The 21,722-nt window shown below is 40.5% G+C and overlaps 1 protein-coding gene across 9 annotated transcripts in view; it reads left to right on the top strand.

Annotated features, from left to right (window-relative positions):
* LOC143259003 (uncharacterized) overlaps positions 1-21,722 on the top strand; it is a 416,598-nt gene that overhangs the window by 340,324 nt on the left and 54,552 nt on the right. For all 9 annotated transcript variants that reach the window (XM_076519703.1, XM_076519707.1, XM_076519706.1 and 6 more), the window contains one exon: positions 17,797-17,894. In XM_076519703.1, coding sequence (XP_076375818.1) covers positions 17,797-17,894 — 98 coding nt within the window. The remainder of the gene's footprint in view (positions 1-17,796; positions 17,895-21,722) is intronic.

Here is a 21,722-nt window from a genome sequence, read left to right as displayed (position 1 = left end):
AAGAATGAGATGAATTTTTGTAATTGTTGTTTGTATTTCCTACCAAAATTGTCCCATGAGATTTTGATCAATTAGTACAATAATAATACATCGTGCATTTCAATCATGCTGGCAATTCGCTATTTTAATGTTTAAGAAGACGTAGTGCCACGATTGACGAATTGACTGAAGCCATTGTCAAGCACAAACGTAAAGCATACGCGTAGGTCGCATAAAATCACAGGAGCATATTCGAACGGGTGACAGGAGCGGAGATAATTTGAAGACGTGCCTATGTCTTCAAGGACCGTAATATTCGGTCTTACGCGACGACAAGGTGGTTCCGACCGATGACGAAGGATTGGCAAAGAGAAGATGAAACGTGAACGGAGGGTTCGAAATAGCATCTCGGAGGTTATCTCGGAGTCTAAATGCGTAATGGCTAAGACGATCTTGGATTACTAATCAGCATCGCTCTCGGCGATACATTTCGAGGCTAGTTGGTGCCAAACGTTTTATCTTCATCGTCGTGGCTTCTTTATCTCGCACACTTAATCTTGAGCATGAAGTAATCAATAGATTGAGGATTTATACGCAAAGTAAAAAAATTGTTTGCGTCAATTACAAGGGATAAATGCCACGCAGCAACTCGATTCTTCCCTTAATCATGTTAATAAATTAAAAGTAATATATCGACGTTTTAGAATGTTTTTAATTTGTACGCTACTTTTACATTGTGACTACCAAATTTTGTCATAAATGCATGAAATCCGAAGTCTAATAATGGATAGCATTTGAATCTTGTTGAAAATGGAAAACAAACTGTTTCTTTCTTCCTATAATTACTTAAAGACGATAAGATTATTAAAGATAACTAAAGAAAATAAAAGACTGAATGAATTAAAGATGATATACATATTGACGTTCTCAAATTTTTTTGATTTATGTATTGCTTTAAATGGTGCCAATTTTTCGTTTTTATCAAAAATACGTAAAGTCCGTAGTCCAGTAATTAAAGACGTTCTCAAGTGTTCCAAACTTTGATCAAGATATCAGCAGACATTTCCCTTCAACAATATATGCTTTATAGAGGCTGATAAATTAGTTTATTGATGTTTCGCTTTCGATTAAAAAATTGTTGCTTCTGTTGAATCGAACTCGAGGAAAATTCTCAGGTAGTCTTCAAGATCCTTTCGAACGTTCTACGGCCCATGAATCCAGCACTTCTGGTTCACCACGCGAGTTCAACGGTCGCAGGCGACTGGTTTCGCAAATACGCTGGAAGCGGTCGAACGGACACGTCATTCATCAAAGTGGAAGAGTGTTTCGGTGAATAAATACGTCGGCGGGACGTATTAAGCGTATACCTGTGGATACGTCGAGATAACGCTGGGACGATTCGTCCACCGGTCGAATCTGCCATGGGGTGTATGGGAATGGCGTCCAGCGTAAAGAGAGAGAAGAGAGAGGAAGAGAGAGAGAGAGAGACGAAGGGGGTGGGCAAACAGAGAAGGTAAGAGAGAAAGCTCGTCGCCGCGAGCCATGCAATGCCGACTGCGAAACAAATGGAATGATCGCGACGGGGGTGGAAATAAAGCGTTCCCGTCGTCCTCCGGTTGTGGTTCACTCACCGAGGACTGACGTAGGGATGGGAAATGGGACAGGGAATAAAACAAAACCGCCCTCGATCTGCAGATTGACGAGCGCTCGACCGGTAAAAACGACAGACCACTTTTCCACCACGATCGAAGAGTGGACCGACCGTTTTCTGGATTCGCTTCGTCGATTCCCGAATGCTGCCGAAGCTATTGCCACAATTGATCCTCCATTTTGGTCTTTGCTGACCAGCCACGATCGTAAGATAGAAACGACACGGTATTTTCACTGGAATCGTCCGCGTCCTGCAGTATTTTCTAGATTTGTTATGAAAAACACCAATGAAGAAAGCATAAAATAGAAAGCACATTAGAAGAATTTAAGCACGCTGATACTTTATTCTTCGACTACTTAAATTCATACGAAAGGAAATAAACTTTCGTGTATATCCTGATATATTTCTTCCAGGAATCCTACCATTGGCTTGGGCATTCGCGGTTGTGTTATGAGGAGAGCGTTAGTTGGTTCGGCAATTTAATTGTACATAAAAATTATAGGAAAAATCTTTACATGAGCAAGCAGGTAATTGAATGCATTTTTCTTGCAAAATCTATGCAAGTGCGAATAATTAACACAGTATCTGGTTTATTCATATGCATATTCAGCAATCAAACGGGATTTATGTGTCATTAACGAATAATTTGTATCACGATGAAATATTGCTTGGAAGTTGCTGCTTAATTCTAGTTTTGAGCAAATTGTACGTAGATACTGTAGACTAAAGAATACTTAACATTATTACTTAACTATAACTCAACTATGTAGTTCTAATGGACACTGTATCGTAACAATAACATAATTGGATTTATTGAAATTTCGTATAATTTCGAAAAGCAGTTTCTCATAACAAGATTTTTATAACTCCAATGACAGTAAAATAGGAAATTAGAAAAACCTATCATTTTGATTGTTTCCTGTAAAAACAATCGATAAACAACCGGTAAATCTCGATGTGCGAGTCTAGAAAGTAACAAGAAATAACGAATGCTATTGTTCGATCAAGGATTTGTCCCGCGTTACATTCGTTGTCTTATGCAACCAGTTGCACGTTCCGACTCCATTCCGTACGAGGTACGAATTCTCACAGTCGTTCACTTTTCTGGACGACGCTAACAGCTAACCCGGCCCTGTTCCGAGCGAGTTGACACGTGTCGGACAGAACGCGCGCGACACACGTTATTCCGGGCCGTTTCTTCGGTCATCACGGATGGAAATATCATCCGTGGTGACCGAGGCCGACGCGGGGGAGCGCGTCGGATGAGCCCGTGTGTGCGTAGACAGGTGCGTGCAGGACCTTCAACAGGTGGTCACTCGTAACCGTGAGGGTTGCGGCACAGGCTAGTGGCTACCCATCCGTCAAGGGCTTTGTGTGCCCTTGCGCCGCGGCACCGCCGGTGGTCGGTGTGGCCGGTGTGCCCATCGTCCTTGAAAAAAACCGGCCCTTTTTTCCTTTCCACCCCTTGCCACGGGCGAAACGACCTCGAGCCCACCACCGCGCGGCCGGTAAGCCACGCTCGATCCTCGTGGCTGTCGCCTCTCGTCGAGTTTCCACCGGCGAAACAATGGCTTCGTTAATTAAGATTTCTTTCTGCGAGCGGCAATAGCCGTCCCTCTTCGCCTCGCTTTCTGCTTCAATCTTTTTTCTTTTTGCCCCTGCTCTGCCCGTCCCCGCAGCTCCGCCACGAGGGAAAACTGCCGATTTATTTGGCCGGAGCGAGTCGATTTTCCGCGAGTCACTTAACGATACATCGGCGCGCGAAACGATCGCCGAGAGCCGCGTCGCGTGTTCGTTAGAGGTAATTGGGACGATTCCGACGCGGTGGGCGCGCGATGGAATTTTGATTCACCGGGGATTGATGGCTCTTCCCGGTGTCAAGTGCGCGTCATCGATTTTCATGTTCGCGTAATCGGATTTTCGGATTGATTAGCGTCGCCGATTCTAGCGAGGCCAAGACCGACGCTGCAAAGCGAATGTGACTATGAAAAATCGTGCGTCGCAGGGCTCGTCACTTTCAATTTTTCTAGATAGAGCGCATTCGCTGTGTATGAAACTAACAGTGTAAAATAACATTTCATTCAACGGATTTACAGATTTTTCAGCAGAAGTTCTTTCAGAGTTATCCGCGAGGATAGCTACTTCAATGTATTTCTTACAATACGATAGTGGAACCGGTTACTGTGGGGCGACCAATTGCTGTCCCTTTGGTTTATCTTCGGGTTTACTTAACTCTATGCTTATCGAATGAGACATATTAAATCTTTTTATTCAAAAATAAAAAAGTAAAAGAATGAATAGATTTAATTCTTCCTGAAAACGAACCAAAGGCACATATTTGTTTCCATCTATTTCTTTGATGATCTTTTTGTGAAACTTAATACTAATAACCTCAACGACTAGAAATCACTTCACTTTAAACAGTCGAATTTTCTTTCAACAATGCTTTATCCCTGCAGCCCGGCATTAATTATTCCGAACAATCTGCAGATATCTTGAAAGCGGAGCACTTCCGGTTTCGATCTCGCGTCGATCAGGCTGAGCAGAGTCCGTAGCATCGTTTCAGTCCCGGAGAATCCGTAGAAGCATCTGAATCTCGCGTGTGCAGCGGGGCTGAAGTCGTACATTTCGAAAACCTGATTCCTGGGCGTTCCGGCGAAGAAAATCGCGGCAGCAACGTCGGATTCGCAGGCGGCTGAGAAGGTGGCTGAATAAGAATCGTGGGAGGGTTGCGTGGGTGTGGGTGGGGTGCCGCGGAGGTAGGGGAGAAGAAGGCAGAGATCCGGATTTAAGGCGTCGTCCGTGAAAGCCCTCTGGAGGCGGCGGAGTCTTGGTCGGGGCTAGTTTAAGAGAAAGAGAAAATGGTCGGGGATGGAAAAGCAGGCGGGAGGAACGACGACGAGGACGACGAGGAGGACGGGCGTGTTCGAGTGTAAGTGCTAAGATCTTGGAGTGCATTAACATGCCCCGGAGGCAAGCTGAGTACAACCCTTCTTACATCCAGATCTCGAACCGAGACCACCGGGACCCCCGGTGACGCTCCGGGCTCCGACGAGGAAAGAAGAACGGATACCGTCGAGATTCTCACTTAATTGTATTAAAAATGCTTTATCTCTGGTCGCGCAGCCGTCGCCTCGCCCCATGGAATTCAGCTTCCCGAGATTTTTCTCTCTCCCGTTGACGAAGGTTGATTTAATGCTCGCCGACAACCCGCACGATTCCGCTTCCTCGGGCTTTCCGTTCGCCGCGGGTTCCGCGTAATAGTGCAAACTTTCCGCACCGGAATTTATGAAAATAGAATTCCTCGACTCGCGGGTCACGGTATTTTTTAATACCGTCACGATTGGCCCACGATTTCTTCTTCTTGTCTGGACACATCGGAGTCATTTAGTCGCGCAAATTAAAATAACTGCGCTTACGCTGCGAATGGAAACGTTTTGTAGACTGAAAGAATAAAATAGAACGTATGAACGAAAATTGTTCAGTTTTAATCTTAATTATATGGGGTGGAGCGTAGTTGAACGAATGTTTAAATTATTTTTGCAGACTCCAAAGGCTACTTTGAATATATCATGAATTTAGGTAAATTATAAATGATTTGCGCATTTGTCCGGGGAGAAGAATGTTTTTAGTGCTAATTTCTGCTCCACCGGAAATATTTTTCCGCATGCACGTTGCCAGAACGCCGCGCATAATTATTTAAATGTGAACGTTGAGGCAGTGCAAAATTGTAAGGGTGGCAGGGATTCGAGACGATGCCTGTACCACCACGTTCTTGCGGTGGTGTACGTCTTACATTATTTAGAAGGAGTCGAGGACGAAGATGCCGGGTACCGGCGCATGCTAATCACTCGACCCAGATTGAATAATGAATTAGTATTCTTTTCCTTCTTCACGACTACCCTCCTGGTTTCAGACTGTGGTCCTCGGCGGACCCGCCGCTACGTGACAGGTTTTTTATTATCTGATAGAAAGGACTTTCTTTCTCGTCCGCGGAGGCTGATCGAGCTCGTTAGCTATGTATATACGAGACACACCTAATTCCCTATTAACGTTACTGTATTCAAACTGGATGATCATTTTTAGATTGAAAATATTCGACGACCACGCGATTTAAACTCTTCTCGAATTCTTTTCGTTCTGAAGTTGAAAAGTCACACCAAAATTTCTTTCAATTTATTGTTTCGTCGTTCACGACATTCTTTACTATGTGCCCGTGATTATGCGAGTAAAAACTATTGCTTTTAAGCCTCTTTCGAGCAAATTAGAGCAATACACGTTTCAAGACATCATCGCAATTTTCTAAATGTACCTTTATTTGTAGGAAATGATTCATAGTAACACATATTCTACTATGACATATTTCTATTTTCAACAATATCTAGACAGTATAAAAACAAGTAACAACGAAAATTCTACAAAATTCTTCAAGAAAGCGCAATTAGTACGAACAGAGTCAGAAAGCGACGAAATAAAAGATAAAGATACTCCAGAGTGTGTTTGCGTTAGATACAGAACTGGGGCGAAGTCGCTCTCTAATTGCCACGTTAACATGGAAATACGATATCGTTCATAGTCAAGCAATAACTATTTAGATGAACGCACCGGATAGAAGAGAGGCACGTTAGCATAATGTTTTCGAATACAGACCATACATAACGTACGTGAACGCGTCTGTGTCTGCACAACACATAGGCCTGCCACCGTGGTACCCAGCGCAGTACACGTCTTCAGTACTTTGTGTGCAAATTACGCCCAGGACGAGGACGCAGAAGAGAGTCTCAGCCCGGGCTCCAAGGATGAAACAAGTCCCTGACGCAGACTGCTGGTACGAGAGTCGAATGAAAATTTAAAGCAAAAGAGTTCTCGTCTCGAACCCGTTCCCTCAGGAAGCTTGATTAAGTCCTTTATTCATTGTTAATATTGATTGAATCCGCAAGGTTGGAAATATTCTATAACACTTTCTTTCCGCAAGGGAAGTCTTTAAACTATATAGAAGCTTTTTCGTGGACCAAGATTATCATTCCTCTGTTATCAGTACACTACGTATTTTGTGCACGTTACAAGGAAAATGAGTACACGAAGTATGAAACACCAAGAACTTCAGAAGGACTGAGGAATAGTGGTCATATTTTGGTCAAAGAAATGGTTTCCTCTTTAAAATTTTGATTTTGCATATAAATACGCAGTCTAGCAAAAATTTAATTCTTCAATGTGGAATAAGTTATAATATTATATATATATTTAACTATTTATTATAATATTATATATATATGAAAAAAAAGAAACACCAAGAACTTCAGAAGGACTGAGGAATAGTGATATAAGGAATAAGTTATATTATATATATAATATAACTTATTCCACATTGAAGAATTAAATTTTTGCTAGATTGTGTATTTATATGCAACATCAAAATTTTAAAGAGGAAACCATTTCTTTGACCAAAATACGATCACTATTCCTCAGTCCTTCTGAAGTTCTTGGTGTTTCTTTTTTTTCATATATATAATATTATAACTTATTCCACATTGAAGAATTAAATTTTTGCTAGATTGTGTATTTATATGCAACATCAAAATTTTAAAGAGGAAACCATTTCTTTGACCAAAATACGATCACTATTCCTCAGTCCTTCTGAAGTTCTTGGTGTTTCTTTTTTTTCATATATATAATATTATAACTTATTCCACATCGAAGAATTAAATTTTTGCTAGATATATATATATAAAAGTTAAGCACTTATTGCTTCTTTAACGCCAAACCTACCGAGACTGGCGAGATGAACGGATTCTCATTCCTTGTTTTGAAGTTGCTGAAATTATGAAAACTTTTACATAGAAAATGATACAAGAAATTTCTTAGTCCAATCGTTACGTAATAATAAAAATGACGAAAGTTCTAAATAAATCCAGTCGTTCCATCGTTATAAAGCAACACGCGTTAGTTACTTTCAACGATCGATACATTTGGTGTTAATTGCTATAGTAATCAATGAATCGTTTCTCTGTGAATATTATTGACTGTAGCATGTTCTAGATACTCGTGCAAACATCTGGGCCAGGCACGTTTTACTAATTTCAGCAGTGTCTTGAGAAAGAAAGGTTTTTATTTCTGGAATCCGCGATTATTAGTATTACAAGGACGGTGTTTAGAGCAATCGCACTCGTTTACCGGCGGAATCGCCTGTCGTTAGGTAATCCCCAGCGACGGTTAAAATATGAAAAGCGTTGTAAGATACAGCGGTAAGAAGGGGTTAAAAGAAAGCGTGAACGGAGGTTTAGTCGGTGGTCTCGGAGGATCTGAGGGGGAGTCGAATAGGAGATTACAGAGCAACCTCCTACGAGGCCTTGAATTAAGTCGGAACGTTCTCTCCCCGCCTTTGTCCTCCATACACCTCGGCAATTTTAACGCTGGATCTAGGAGCAACAGAGGAAGGATTCTTATTATTGTTCTTAAGGGATTAGGGCCGCCAGTTTTGCGGCTAGCTGTACTCTCCGTCCTATAATAACAAGAATCCACCCCTTTCCCGGATGCCATAGTTGTGTTTGCCGGCAGCTCCCCGCTGCGTTTATCAGTATTCGCCTCTGTGCACGGTCTCAGCCATTCTCAGCATGCTCGCGACCAGAATTTTGTTGAATTCCTCGACAGACTGCTAATCGGCGAACAAGAAACTGGCGAGATTAGTCGAGATGTATTGTCTGAAATATGTCATTCCGTTTTTGGAACAATCGCCGCATTGGTGTTGCACAAGTGAATATCTTACTGAAAAATCAATTACAATTTTTAAAAGAATATTTTGTTGCGCTGAGAAAGGTGTTACATATTTTAAAGATTTTGTTTGCACGAAGTGGATAACAGGATATTCATTAACTATTTGCACACGTATGGTGACTCTGAAACACCACTAAAAATTGTTATGTCACATTCCAAAATAATTTTTACATTACCACATTTGCTTATATATAAATAAAAATTATTACAAGTGTAGCTGTTGTATGAGTCAGAAAATTCAATTTCTCTAGGTCAGAAAAATGATTTCGGATATATGATTAAAATGGCTTGAAGTGCGAAGGGTTAATACCTGGTTAAAATTTTTCGAAAAACAATAAGTTCAACAGAATTTATTGCAGCACGTCTTTTTTCGGCATTACCAAAGGGAATGAAATTCGTCTCGAATTTCTTGACAGTAGTACGTCTATAAAAATGACGATCTGCATAAGCATCCGCAGTCGTTATTCACATCGATTTATTGTCGAAAAAATGCGAAGCTCCGCCGATAGTAATAACCAAAGCTGTCCCCAGGCAGCAGTAAATTACGTCTACGAATATATTCCTCATTTCTCGCCCAGCCCTTCCATTAATGAACGAACCGAAATGCGGTTAGAAACGCAGCGTTCCTCTCCCTGAACGCCTCGCAGCGTCGTTCCGCTGGAAAACAAGACATTTATAAACACCCACCGCGAGATTAGATTTGTTAAGATAATGGGTCGCCCGATTTAACGAGGTCTAAGTCTCCACTGCGCCTCGCAACTATCGCAGACCCTGAAGAGGCTGCAACCGCCGCCTCCTTAATCCTAAATATGACCTCGGTAGGCAGTTAGGCTGTTCGTGTACCCTCGCGTCCTCGAGATCCTTCTTTATGAATTCGTTGGGGTAAGACGCGGGTTATCGTTGATGCTCACTGGTCCCATAAATCTTCATTCCTCTCTTCTTAGCGCGCGATTCTCTGGCCGCACCGTAAAGCATCGTTCCTTAATTTTTCCGCTACTATTTCCTCTCACAAATTTACAAAATCCGAGACGGAAATAAACAACTTTTGCAGAAAAATTGCTGTCAGCATTACTGCTCATGCGTGAATACAGTTTTAGATATGAAAAGTTTTATAGATCCATCATATATATTGCAGTTCATTCATTACCTTTTCATTACAATTTTGCAATTGGTGTATAGAGTCAACGCATCATTCAGATGAAAATATCACGACTATAAAATACGATACTGGATTTCTGGACTTAAAGTTTGTCACAATAATTTCACCTTCAACCCATTTGGATCCTTCAAACCTCGGTGGAAGTATTAAAGTAATGATGAATATTTCATTGCATGCTAGAAACAGAAGCTCGGCACACATAAAAATATCAAAATTTTGAACTAGAATTTCCTACAAACAGATAAGTGTCATTTGCAATTGCAGACGGCTCCAAAAATTGTATTACCGTGCAATAAATTAGCATAAGTTCTACAGTTATGGATCGAAAACTGTGTCAAGTGGATTTCGAAAGCAGTTAGCGTGCATCTCACAGAGCAGACGTTAAAGCTACCGGGGCAAATGTGTCACGATGTCTGTTTCCTGGAGGAAACGATGATCCGCGAACGATCAGGATTTATCTATACGGGTTCGGCTGTCGGCCGTATCCAGCAACGCGTTATTTCGACATCGCTGGAAAAAACATAATAAAATTTAACGGTCCGTCAGGCTACGCGGCAGCGTCTCCCTAGAAGGCCAATAAATATCGGGAACAGGGCGGCTACAAATCTCAAGATAAACACGCGCTCGTATTTTTCTGCCCCCTTTTGGCTTTCTCGTTCTCGTCCTCGGCGTTTCTCCGTGGCGAAAAAGGGCTCGCCCTTTTTACATTCCTCGTATGAATTATTAGGTGGCCGGACCTAAGGGGTGGACACCGCGGTATTTAATTTTCACTGGCCATTAAAACAGGACGAATTTTTCCCTAATCGTATCCCTGACGATGAAAGTGCGGTTTGCAGTTTGTCACCGACCCTTCGGTTTGTTATCGATATATTATCCCAGGGCCGCATTACTCGCTTCCTTAGTTTAATTCGAAATCCAATCTCGTAGGCGTGGAGATAATTAATGATTGCGGCTATCGGGCGCAGGAAGTCCTACGAGAGTAACAATCGTACGATAAATGAAGCTTAGGGAAACCGACTTTCAGGGTAGTAGATTTTCTTATTAAATAACGTTTGCGAAGTCAATGACATTAGACAGCACCGAACCTGTCAGCAAATGAGCCGTTTATTTTGAAAGTGGCATAAGTCACTTTGTTTTTAAGTCGATATACTTAAGGGTTTGCGTTTTAACACGTTTAAAAATATGGATGCTAACTTTCGAGAAGATTTACTTGTATTTGTTATCTCAGGATACTGATATTTTTCTCAGCATAAATAATTTCGTATAAACATTAAAAAAATCACCACTTTTCATTACGGTAAAGTGACTTATGCCACTTTCAAAATAAACGGCTCAAATAAAAGTAACTGTCATGTTTTACTCTACAAGATTGACAAGAATGATTTCTACTTTAATGATCTACGAATAAGGAACAAATAACTCAAATATAGAATCTTCATAATTTTAATAATCCTGAGGGAAAAGTCTGGAACCAACCATTAGATCAGCGGCGGTAGTTCCAGTTTTAAATTTCGATTATAGTAAATTCTGTCACATACATATATCTGTTTGGCTTCAGAACACAGTTACGGTATTACGCACAAGAATAAATAAAATATTGCGAAAATAATTCTTATTTGACAATGCTTGCATATTATAAGGGTATTTGGTAAGGTTGCACAATTTATTATGGCTGCAATATTAATAGGTAATAAGTTCCTGTAAATATAATATAATCCGTCTTAATTAACTGCGGTAGGAAATTTTCTGAGCCACGGCACAGGTAGATTGGTATAGGTGATGCCAATTAAGGGAGACGACGGTGGTGAGCATTGAACTAGAACTAAGGGTTGGCGGATGCCGATGATATATGTGGTGGAAAATACTGGAGGCAATCTGTCACGCCATCGACGTCTCGTAGGCGCCAACTCTTCTGTTTCCCCTTGCCCTCTCGCCACTCCTGCTTGCTGGCGCAAAATCGCAAGAAAAGAGTACGCATAATCTGTTTCAGAAACGTGGCAATCTCTGAAAAGGAAATTTATCAATACTAAGGAACAACGGCAATTTAACCAGTTAGTTGTTGCAATTACTTTGGAAAGCGTATAAGTTACTGTAATTATACATATTATTACTGTACATATTTGATTTTCTTAATATTTTATAAAATATATAATTTAATAAAGAATATTAAGATATACATATATCCTTCTGAACTAGTTAGCTATTTTTAACGTGTAGAGCAATCGTTGTCTTTTGGCATAATTAACTTAATATTTATTGAATAATGACAATTAAATTATTTTATTCAAGAGAATAAACGAAATAAAAGAATAAAAAAATTTAGCACATCTTATTCGACAAGTATGAAGTTAACATATCTTGGGCGGGTCACAGATCGAGCTTTACTCACACGCGTAGCGGGAAAAATCAGCGAAAAGTTTAAAAAAAATCTTTCAAATATTTTAATATTTTCAAAACTGATAATAAGATTTTGATTACAAGTATATAAGGAGGATTTTTAAGGTTTTAAAGTGTGATTCTTTCTAATAAATAGCAAGATGAATAAGAATTATATTTTTGAGAAGGTATTAATATCTCGCACATCAACTGATCAGCCCGCAGGAATCGACTTGTCATGAAGAGACGGCAACATTTTGTGTTATGGCGAGTATATTCGCCAAAAACAGCTACATAACTGGTTAAGTAATCAGCGCCTCAAATGACCATCTGCAAGTCGAAATTACGTTCAAAGTTCGGGGAAATATAAAGGAACTTGCAGGCGCTCAGGGAAAAAAATCCGAAAACGGTCCGCATTGTGATCTGCCAAGCATCATCCCGAAAAAAGGAGAATAAAGAAAAACGAGCTGAGCAAGCGACATTCTGTAAAGGTAGAGTCGTACGAGGTCGCAGAGGACAGTCCGCCGGTAAACAGAATCTGGTCTCTTTGCGTTCACAAAAGGTAGGACGCTGTTTAGTCCCTGTCCTTCTTTAGTATCCGGAAGTCGAGGCGGTTCCTCTTAGTCCCCTTCCCTCTTTTCCTTCTTCCCTCTCACACGCGCCCTTTCCGGGTATACGGCTGATTAAACGCGCAACTACGTAACGTAACGCAAATATACTGGTTGCCTGCCTCCCCCGTAGACCCTAGCCCCCTTCTCACCCCTGGCTCACCACCCCCGTCCTCGTCGGCCATCCCTTGAACCGCCGTTGAAGAGAGGATGGACTCGTTTTGCTCTCGATTCCACCTTTCGGCTCTCTTTGAATTCCAACCCCGGTCACTTGACGGAAATATTTATCGAGGGTCTTTGCCGAGGCCCCTCCCCCTCGTTGCCCTACTCCTTCGGGCTAGACAGGACGACGACAGGGAGAATCAGTCGGTCGTAGTTCGTCCTGCTACCTTTCAACGACGCGCCTCTATCGGTACATGTACCCCCTTCTCTTTCTCCCATTCCCCCCATAGCGTCTCGTTCCCTCTCGCTTCCCAGTTCTTTGATCCATTTCATGGAGTTTGTTCGGCTCGGATTATTTGCTCTCTTAATTACATTTCGATCCTATCTAGCCCTCTCTCTCTCTCTCTCTCCCTCCCTCCCTCTTTCGTTCTATCCCACTTTACCGCCCGCTATCGTACTCCGACACGGCAAACGTGATTTCAGATGCTGAATGAACGATCACCGATCTTCAATTGACTGTTGCTTCTTGAATGCGATTATTCCTCGCGCATCTAGGCGACAACAAATTTCCGGAATTCTTAGCCGGGTTCTGTATACCGAAAAATTGTATACCGCCGAATCTGTGTTATATAAATATGAGTTTATTTTGGGAGAATAGTTTGGTTTGAAGATAACAAAGTGCTATATTCGTGAATATAATTTATTTTTAAGGTGTTCAGTTTTAAAGATGTTACACAGACTATAGGTTTGAACTTATCAACCGAATTAATTAGATTTCAAATAGATTCCAAACGAGACTATATTATCACATGTTTTGTGTGATTGTTTTTATATTCTGCATCGGATAAACTTTCTAATCCTTACGAAACACGATTTACTTCATTCACGATAACATACTACTCGGTATAAATACAAAACAGAACTGTTAGATAAAGATCTCGTTTCTTTTATTACAATGTGTGTTTCAATGAAGAAAATTCAATTGTTTCCTACGGAAGATTCGTTATAGTTTATTATTTATTATATTTTTTATTAGTTTATTATAGTTAATCTTAAATTTCATTTAGCGCGCCAGTTCTCTCTCTCTCTCTCTCTCTCTCTCTCTCTCTCTCCCTCTCCCTCTCTCTCTAACATTAATTCAGTTCATACTTTTGAATCTTCTCTCCACTTAGTTTTAGTTCAATCTCCGAATTACAAGGAATAAGAGTTACACGGTTATTTATAATACTATTGTTGATATAAATAATTAGACGTAGCATTCAAACTTCATAGTACATATAAATATTAATAATATATATTACAATATAATTATAATTATAATAATAATATTATAATTATACAATATAAATATTAATAACATATATAAATATATTTAGTACAATACAGGAAATAAAACTTCTCAATCTTAGTAACACGCATGTGTGGTCGCGCATTCTTCTATTCACATAACGCACATGGAACTAGAAAAAAACGCTTAGAGATTAGACTCGCTTTTCCCATTATTCTACATGGTGTCACCGAATACAAATGAACATATATTCACAATCGTAGTTTGTAACTTCAATGATAAGGCAAGCCGAACGCTTCCGCGGGTGGGATAAGGGACCGTCGCCTGGCGAACCGGAGTACGCAATGCCTTTAATTAAGGAAAAGAATGTAATGTAAACCGAAAACTAGTCAGGGTTATGGGGACTCCCCGTGGCTTCCAAGCCGCAGGGGTTGCTCGCCCCTACGACCATAGAGGGTGGAACAAAGGAAGTTATCGTCGCAGAATTTTTATAGCGAGGAGAGAAAGAAATGTAAATCAGGTTTTGGTTCGTCTTTGCGTTAAGATGAAGAGAACGCGAGGGAAGGAGCTCGGGACTGTCGCCGGCTTACCGTGGATCGGAAGTGTTGTCGTATAAAACTGAATTAACTGTGCTTCGTCTCCATCTTCCTCGTACAGACTTCTGTCTTATTTATTATAAACGTGATCCTGGCATCTACATGCCGCCGCGGTTCTGCTTGCCTCGTATTTTATGCTTGCATTTGCATCCCGTGGATCGAAATGCATGTTTCATGTCGGTTGCAAATATTTTTCAAACTTTCCTGAATAATTCAAGATCCAAAAACAGAATTGAACATGCAAGAAAATATGAATAATTAAAGGCTTGAGTCTGAGGATCGATTTCCGAATCAATTCAACGCATACAAGAAACAAAAATTGTCTGTTCCACCAGGGAAATTATTAAGGACGTAGAAGTTCTAATCGACACAATTGTGAAAGAAATCACACTGCAAAGGGTTAAGTTGGGTTACAAATTTTCGACTGAATCCGACGGTAGAGTCATAGCTTATAGTCATCATTCACGACAGCATTAAGGCATAGTTTTCTGATAAATAAATTCACAGTTATGTGTCCGGATCGATCGTGAATGCAAAGCGACGACATTATGCAAACGCTTTCGCGATATTTTTCGCGGCCACCCTCGGCACTCGAAACGCATGTCGCCAGAGACAAAATCGAGCCGTAACCGCACAACGATCCGCAACTTTATACGTTCCTGATAATCTCTCAGAGAGAGTCGCGTAACGTAACTCGCGGCAGTCGACGGGATTTATGAAATGGCAATAAAATTTATATGACTCGGTGGCTCGTTAGGGGTGCGACTCGCTCGTTCAGATTGATGTCGGCGCGAGTCTGGTCCACTTGCCCCGGGCTGCATTTGTTTCGCTCTACGATTGTCGTAGAACGGTCCGCTGGCATTATTAATCCCTTGGAAATCGCGGGAGAGCTTCAGTCATCGTTCACCGCAGAAAAATATGGCTGCAATATTTCTTTGAGCGAGGGCCGCTCAATTTCCACTGAATTTGTCCTGTCCCGATGATCCGAATACCGCGCGAGTATTCTGCTTCCGAAAATCGCTGTAATAACTCTGGCGATCGTTCCAATAATAATAGTAATTTATTCTATGGATTCGGATGCAAGCATGTTAACAGGATGCTAGATTTATTTCATGTACTGTGTTCTTCTTGCTGCGATCACATTGGATTGCTATACAGCAGATTTTATCCTAAATAGCAATAAAATAGCATCAACAGAATCTGATACTTTGTTGTGAGAAACAAGATGCGTTATTGTTTACGAACATGTACACTATAATTGACCAAATTAGATCATTTGGAGATAAATTAATTTATAGTAACTTCATAATTAATTTTATTTATGTTTTTAACACTTTAATGTGTATAGATTATATTTGAAACATATTAAATTTATTTACAAATCGAAACAGTCTTGTATTTGCCTTTTTTTAGTTGGAATTAATGCAGACAATTATTGGGTTGGCAACTAAGTAATTGCCGATTTGTTCAATGAAATAAAAGATTTTTTTACTTGGAATGAAGTTTAATCTGTAATGTATTTTCCATTTTGTTCGATGACCTTTTGCCATTTCTCTGACAACTTGAAAATTCCACGCTCGTAGAAAGTCTGATCCTTTTCGGCCAAAAACTGAGTTAAGTGAGATTTTACAGCGTCATCATCATTAAAAGTTTTACCACAAAGGGAGTTGTCCAGGGATCGAAATAAGTGGTAATCCGATGACGCGAGATCAGAGCTATATGGTGGGTGTAACATCAATTCCCAACCAATATCCATCAATTTTTGCCGAGTGGACAAAGACGTGTGCGGCCTAGCATTGTCCTGCTGGAAAATCACACCTTTACGATTGACCAATTCTGGTCGCTTTTCCTTGACCGCTGCATTCAATTTGTCCAGTTTCTAACATTCATGGATAATAAAAGATAACATAATAATAATAATAATAATTTTATAATATAACATTTACGGATATCATGAAAATAGGAGTGAGAGACATCTATAACTGAAATCGGCAATTACTTAGTTGCCAAGCCAATATTATCTTGCATCAAATTCCCTAGTCTACTAATAAATTATTTTTGTTATGTTTATGAACTGAGTATTTTCAACTTCAATCGTGAAGAATATACAGGTTCTTTTTACAAGAGAAGGGTGCTGTGTAAACCTATCAAACAGCGAAATGTAAAAGTGGATTATGCGAGGGTATGGCGGCATATTACAAATTTTATAGCTCTGGAATTGACAATTTATCAAAGCACATGAATACCACCCCCGAATATAAATCCTCTTTCCCCTTCCTCGGACCGTTTAGGCGAAAGAATTATTTCCTCCTGGTTTGGTTTTCAGCAGATAGCCGAAGATAAGAGAAAAAAAGGGTGATTTCGATGAGTCACTTATACGGTAAATCACGCGTATGCTCTGTCGAGCATGATGCCTCGAGGACATATCTGCTCTACCTGTTGCTCAATTCCCCGTCGACGACAGCAAGGATCGTGCAAAGAATTCTGAAGTTGCACGGAGGAATGCCTCCTCTGTGTTTTTTTCAATTCGTTCGTGTGCATAATCTCTTAAAGCTGAACGCGTTCGATCTTCAAGCGGAATCGTCGCCTTTCGAAAACTGTTTCCGGTCACTGTTTGTCAATTTCAAAAGATTCGTACATCAATTACAAGTAAAACGTTACTGAATCTTCGAAAGTGTAAAGAAACACCTTTCTTGGAACAAAATTACATTTGGTCTACTTTTGAATACACTGGTATTGACACTGGTATCATACAGCGTGTCCCAAAAATGTCTCGTAATTCGGAAATGGGAGGTTCCTGAGGTCATTGGAAGTAACTTTTTCTTTAGCGAAAGTGCAATCCGCGGCTTCGTTTACGAGCTATTAACGAAAAACACTGACCAATAAAAAGTAAGCACGCTGGTGCGAGGCGACCCAACCAACGAGCGCACGACACCAGTTCCTCTCATTGGCTCGGCTGTCTCGCGCCAGCTGATTTCGTCTCTCATTGGTCACTGTTTATAGTTTCCGATACGGATAACGATACGGAATTATAATATAACGAACACGGCTTACGAACACGGTGTGCGATTACGAGAATTATTGTATACTGTTTTACTGTCTTTTTCTATTATATTTTGCGTGCGTCGTTGTTTAATGATAAATAGAATAATTTCTGGAATCTATTATCTCTACATATACTAAGAATTTCGTTTCTGTTTTAGGTGAACGATCGAGTTAGATCGCCAGGAACGTCACGATGTCTAACCGCCACCATGTCGCTCTCAGTTTCACCCTCGAGCCCTGAGGAACCTGTCACGCTGTAAGTAAAATTTAATTTAAAGTCTGAAAATCGTTTTTCTGTTGCGGTCGGAAAATAAACGAAAACATTCAACGAGTGCCCAAGGTTTCATACTAAAAGTACTGTGAGAAGAAGACAACCAATAAATATATTATATTCTTGAATTCGTACATGAGAAAGATCATTTTACAAACTGTCTTTGAACATACAATTTTTAATAGTATCAATTTTGATGAGCATCGTTCGCTTCATTCATAGCTCATTATATTAATACTTCGACTGCGAACCCAGCAAGCTTAGAGTTCCAAAGTTGAGGTGTACAATACTGAATACACTTTCAATCCTCTCGGTTTATGTATTAACACAAGTATTCATTTTAATCCTTTGAGGACTACATATCCTATTCCAGAAATTGCGAGCATACAATTTGAACACATATTTGAGTTATTCGAAAAGTCGTTTCGTTCTCTCGCGAGAAAATGAAAGACGAATTTTCAGTGTTTAGAGTAAAAAGAAGAAAAACGTTTTGACATTTTTCTGGTAACTTTGAATTTTTACGCTAGTAGATGTCCTATGTTTATTGGCAAAATACTGAATCGATTGCATTTTTAACACGCTTCTAAAACAGAAGTTTCTTGAAAAACGAAACAACTTTACCGTCAAGATATACTGCGAATTGTTTCCATTATTTAAGCCTTTAGCACATGATACAATTCTCTTTGGGATATATTCTCAGCAAATTCTCCCTAATTGACGCTCAGATTGTACACAAAAATGGACAATTTGAGAGGAGGAAATACGATTATTCGAGTCTAGCGGCTCGTCTTTATAGTTACCGATTGCCAACAACTATAAAACGAGTCGCAAGGTTCAAGTAATCGCATCTCCCCTTCCCAACTTGTCCATTTTTGTGCCCAATCTGGGCGTCAATTAGGGAGAATTTTCTGTACTTCCAGAAATCCTCGTCCTCAAAGGGTTAATTTTAAACAAATAATTTCCCTCTTTGAAATGAGAGTGGTATTCAGAATGTTAAATAAAACCATTGTATCTTAGTTAACGACGACCGAAAATCGGCTTGTTCAAACGCTATCAGGAATGCAAATATGTACTTAGCGGAACAATTGGCGACCGAGGGCAAGATCGGGGTTCGACTAGCAATCCGCGTCGGCCGTTCTACTCGGCGTCGAAAAAGCCACTCAGACAAATTAGTCCTCGGCGTTTCTCGCGCGGGAAAGAACGTTTCCACGTAGTTGTAGACCACCGGTATCTAGGGTCGTGGGTGGTTCTTGCTACATAGTATCACGGTGTCGCGGGCCACCGCTCGGATGGCATCGGGTGCCGCGAGACGCCGAGAGGGCTGATATTTATGCCAGTTTTTTATTGCGCTTTAGCCCGGGAGCAGAATGGAAACAATATGTCACCGGTGGTAAGGGGGTGTACGAAGTTCTTGTAGATGGCCCGGCCGGTGCCACCTAACGTTAATACTAACGCCTCCGCCGCGCCGTGACTGCGCCCTACGCTCGGCGTCATGATTTTAAATGAACAACCCCCAGTCTCGGGCTGTCGCGCTGCGGAAAGGGGCGAATCGGTCGCGAAACTCTGATCCGGTTATCGGCGTTTTCTTATATCGATCATGGCACGTTTGCACGTTACAATTCTCATCCCTGGCCGAGCTCTGTTAGCCTCCTTTTATTTCTCGAAAACCAACTGAACTAAGGAAAAGAAGTTTAAAAAATGATTCTCAATTCTACACATTTTTAATAGCCTCTGTTATATAAATACTTTGAGCCTTCATTCACGTGTATATTTTATTGGGTAGGCAACTAAGTAATTGCCGATTTGTTCAATGAAATAAAGAATTTTTTTTACTTGGAATGAAGTTTAATCTGTAATGTATTTTCCATTTCGTTCGATGACCTTTTGCCATCTCTCTGACAACTTGAAAATTCCACGCTCGTAGAAAGTCTGATCCTTTCGGCCAAAAACTGAGTTAAGTGAGATTTTACAGCGTCATCATCATTAAAAGTTTTACCACGAAGGGAGTTGTCCAGGGATCGAAATATGTGGTAATCCGATGGCGCGAGATCAGGGTTGTATGGTGAGTGTAACAACAATTGCCAACCAATATCCATCAATTTTTGCCGAGTGGACAAAGACGTGTGCGGCCTAGCATTGTCCTGCTGGAAAATCACACCTTTACGATTGACCAATTCTGGTCGCTCTTCCTTGACCGCTGCATTCAATTTGTCCAGTTGTTAAAATTCACGGATAATAAAAAATAACATAATAATAATAATAATAATTTTATAATATAACATTTACGGATATCATAAAAATGGGAGTGAGAAACATCTATAACTGAAATCAGCAATTACTTAGTTGCCAACCCAATAGTAAGCAATTTTCTACAAGAAAGATTTTGTCAACGTGTAATTTTCATCCCAAGCACCGTTAGGCTTCTTTCGTTTCTCGAAAAGGAACTGGAACCAAAGATGAAAAATATAAAAAGGATATTAGACGTTTTTAATATCGCACGTTTTTGCGATTTGTTGCAATGTGCAAACTTTGGATCTTTATGCAAATGTACTGATCCCATTCTGGGTACCATCACATTCCAAAACAGATAGCACATTTTGTTTCACTGATTCAAACATCTTTCCATGCACAGTTTCATCAGATCATACATAATCTCAATCATAATAATTTCTAGGCATAGACAGACAGAATGCATTGTTCAAACGTTTGACCGCAGATAATCATTGTTTAAATTCGAATCAATAAGAATCGCATAACTTCATGAAGAGTTTAACACACGAATTTTACTAATGATTTCAAAGCAATATGTAAACCCACCTTTAAGTCATTTAAAAGTCGATCAAAACACGTAGACACTTACGCAGCAGCGACTTAATTATAACGCGCGAGTCGAACCGGGAGGTTAATTCGGAATTCCTCCTGTGAAATGGGTTCCAGTGTATCGGATAAATCTAAATGGTCCTCGGGCGGCGGTAAAGATAATTTTGGCCTGAAATATTTAAATCTCATCGGGCGAACGATGGCTGACTGTTATGCCCATGGTAAAAAAAAAAGGTAAAGAGGGGTCTCAAGAGTCATCGGATAAGTGCATATCGATTTCTCCCGATTGGCGAGGGTTGGTCGGTGGTAAGATCGAGGCGAATGGCAAAAAAGGAGGCGGTAAAAAGGGCAAAGGCTATAAGTAACGGACCGTCTGGTGGAAAGCGCTCGAGGGCGAACAGTGATTTAGAGAAATTAAAACTTTAATTCATGTTCGAGTTCGCGGGGGGTGTGTCCTTCCCTTCTCTTCCAGGCCCCCTTACCACCCTTCTGGCACCGCTTCGGCCTGTGGCGTTCCGAGCCCCCTGTTGATCGACCAGATTTCAGTCTACGCGTAAATTGCTGCGTTCTTTTTGCATTTAAAGCGGGCATTTTAATGTTCCGAATAAATATAGAACGATGAAAAATAGTTGATTATTTTCAAGATAGAAGATTACAAAATTTGCGGCGTTTGTCAAGATTTTCTATTGTCGAACGCTGACGATTTCGTAGGAAGTCTAGAGTCAGCAAATTCGGAGATTTCTACAGCGATTAGAGGGGATGAATGTACAATAAATATTCCTGAATCGATTAGCCGTGTCCAGTTAATGGCCGTGCTTATTGTTACCTTGATTTAAAGGACGACTATGGTGAATGGATGTGTATGGCTGTATTCGAGCAGGGGTTGAATAAAAATCCAGCATCCCAAGCTAATAAAGCTCTATGCCATGTATTCAAAGCAATAGAACAACTCTAGACGGACATCTATTGTCCAAAGTTCCCACAAGAATCTCG

This window comes from Megalopta genalis, chromosome 3 (genome assembly GCF_051020955.1).
Source record: "Megalopta genalis isolate 19385.01 chromosome 3, iyMegGena1_principal, whole genome shotgun sequence".
Taxonomy (NCBI): Eukaryota; Metazoa; Arthropoda; class Insecta; order Hymenoptera; family Halictidae; genus Megalopta; species Megalopta genalis.
This window is presented reverse-complemented; position numbering and strand designations above follow the sequence as displayed.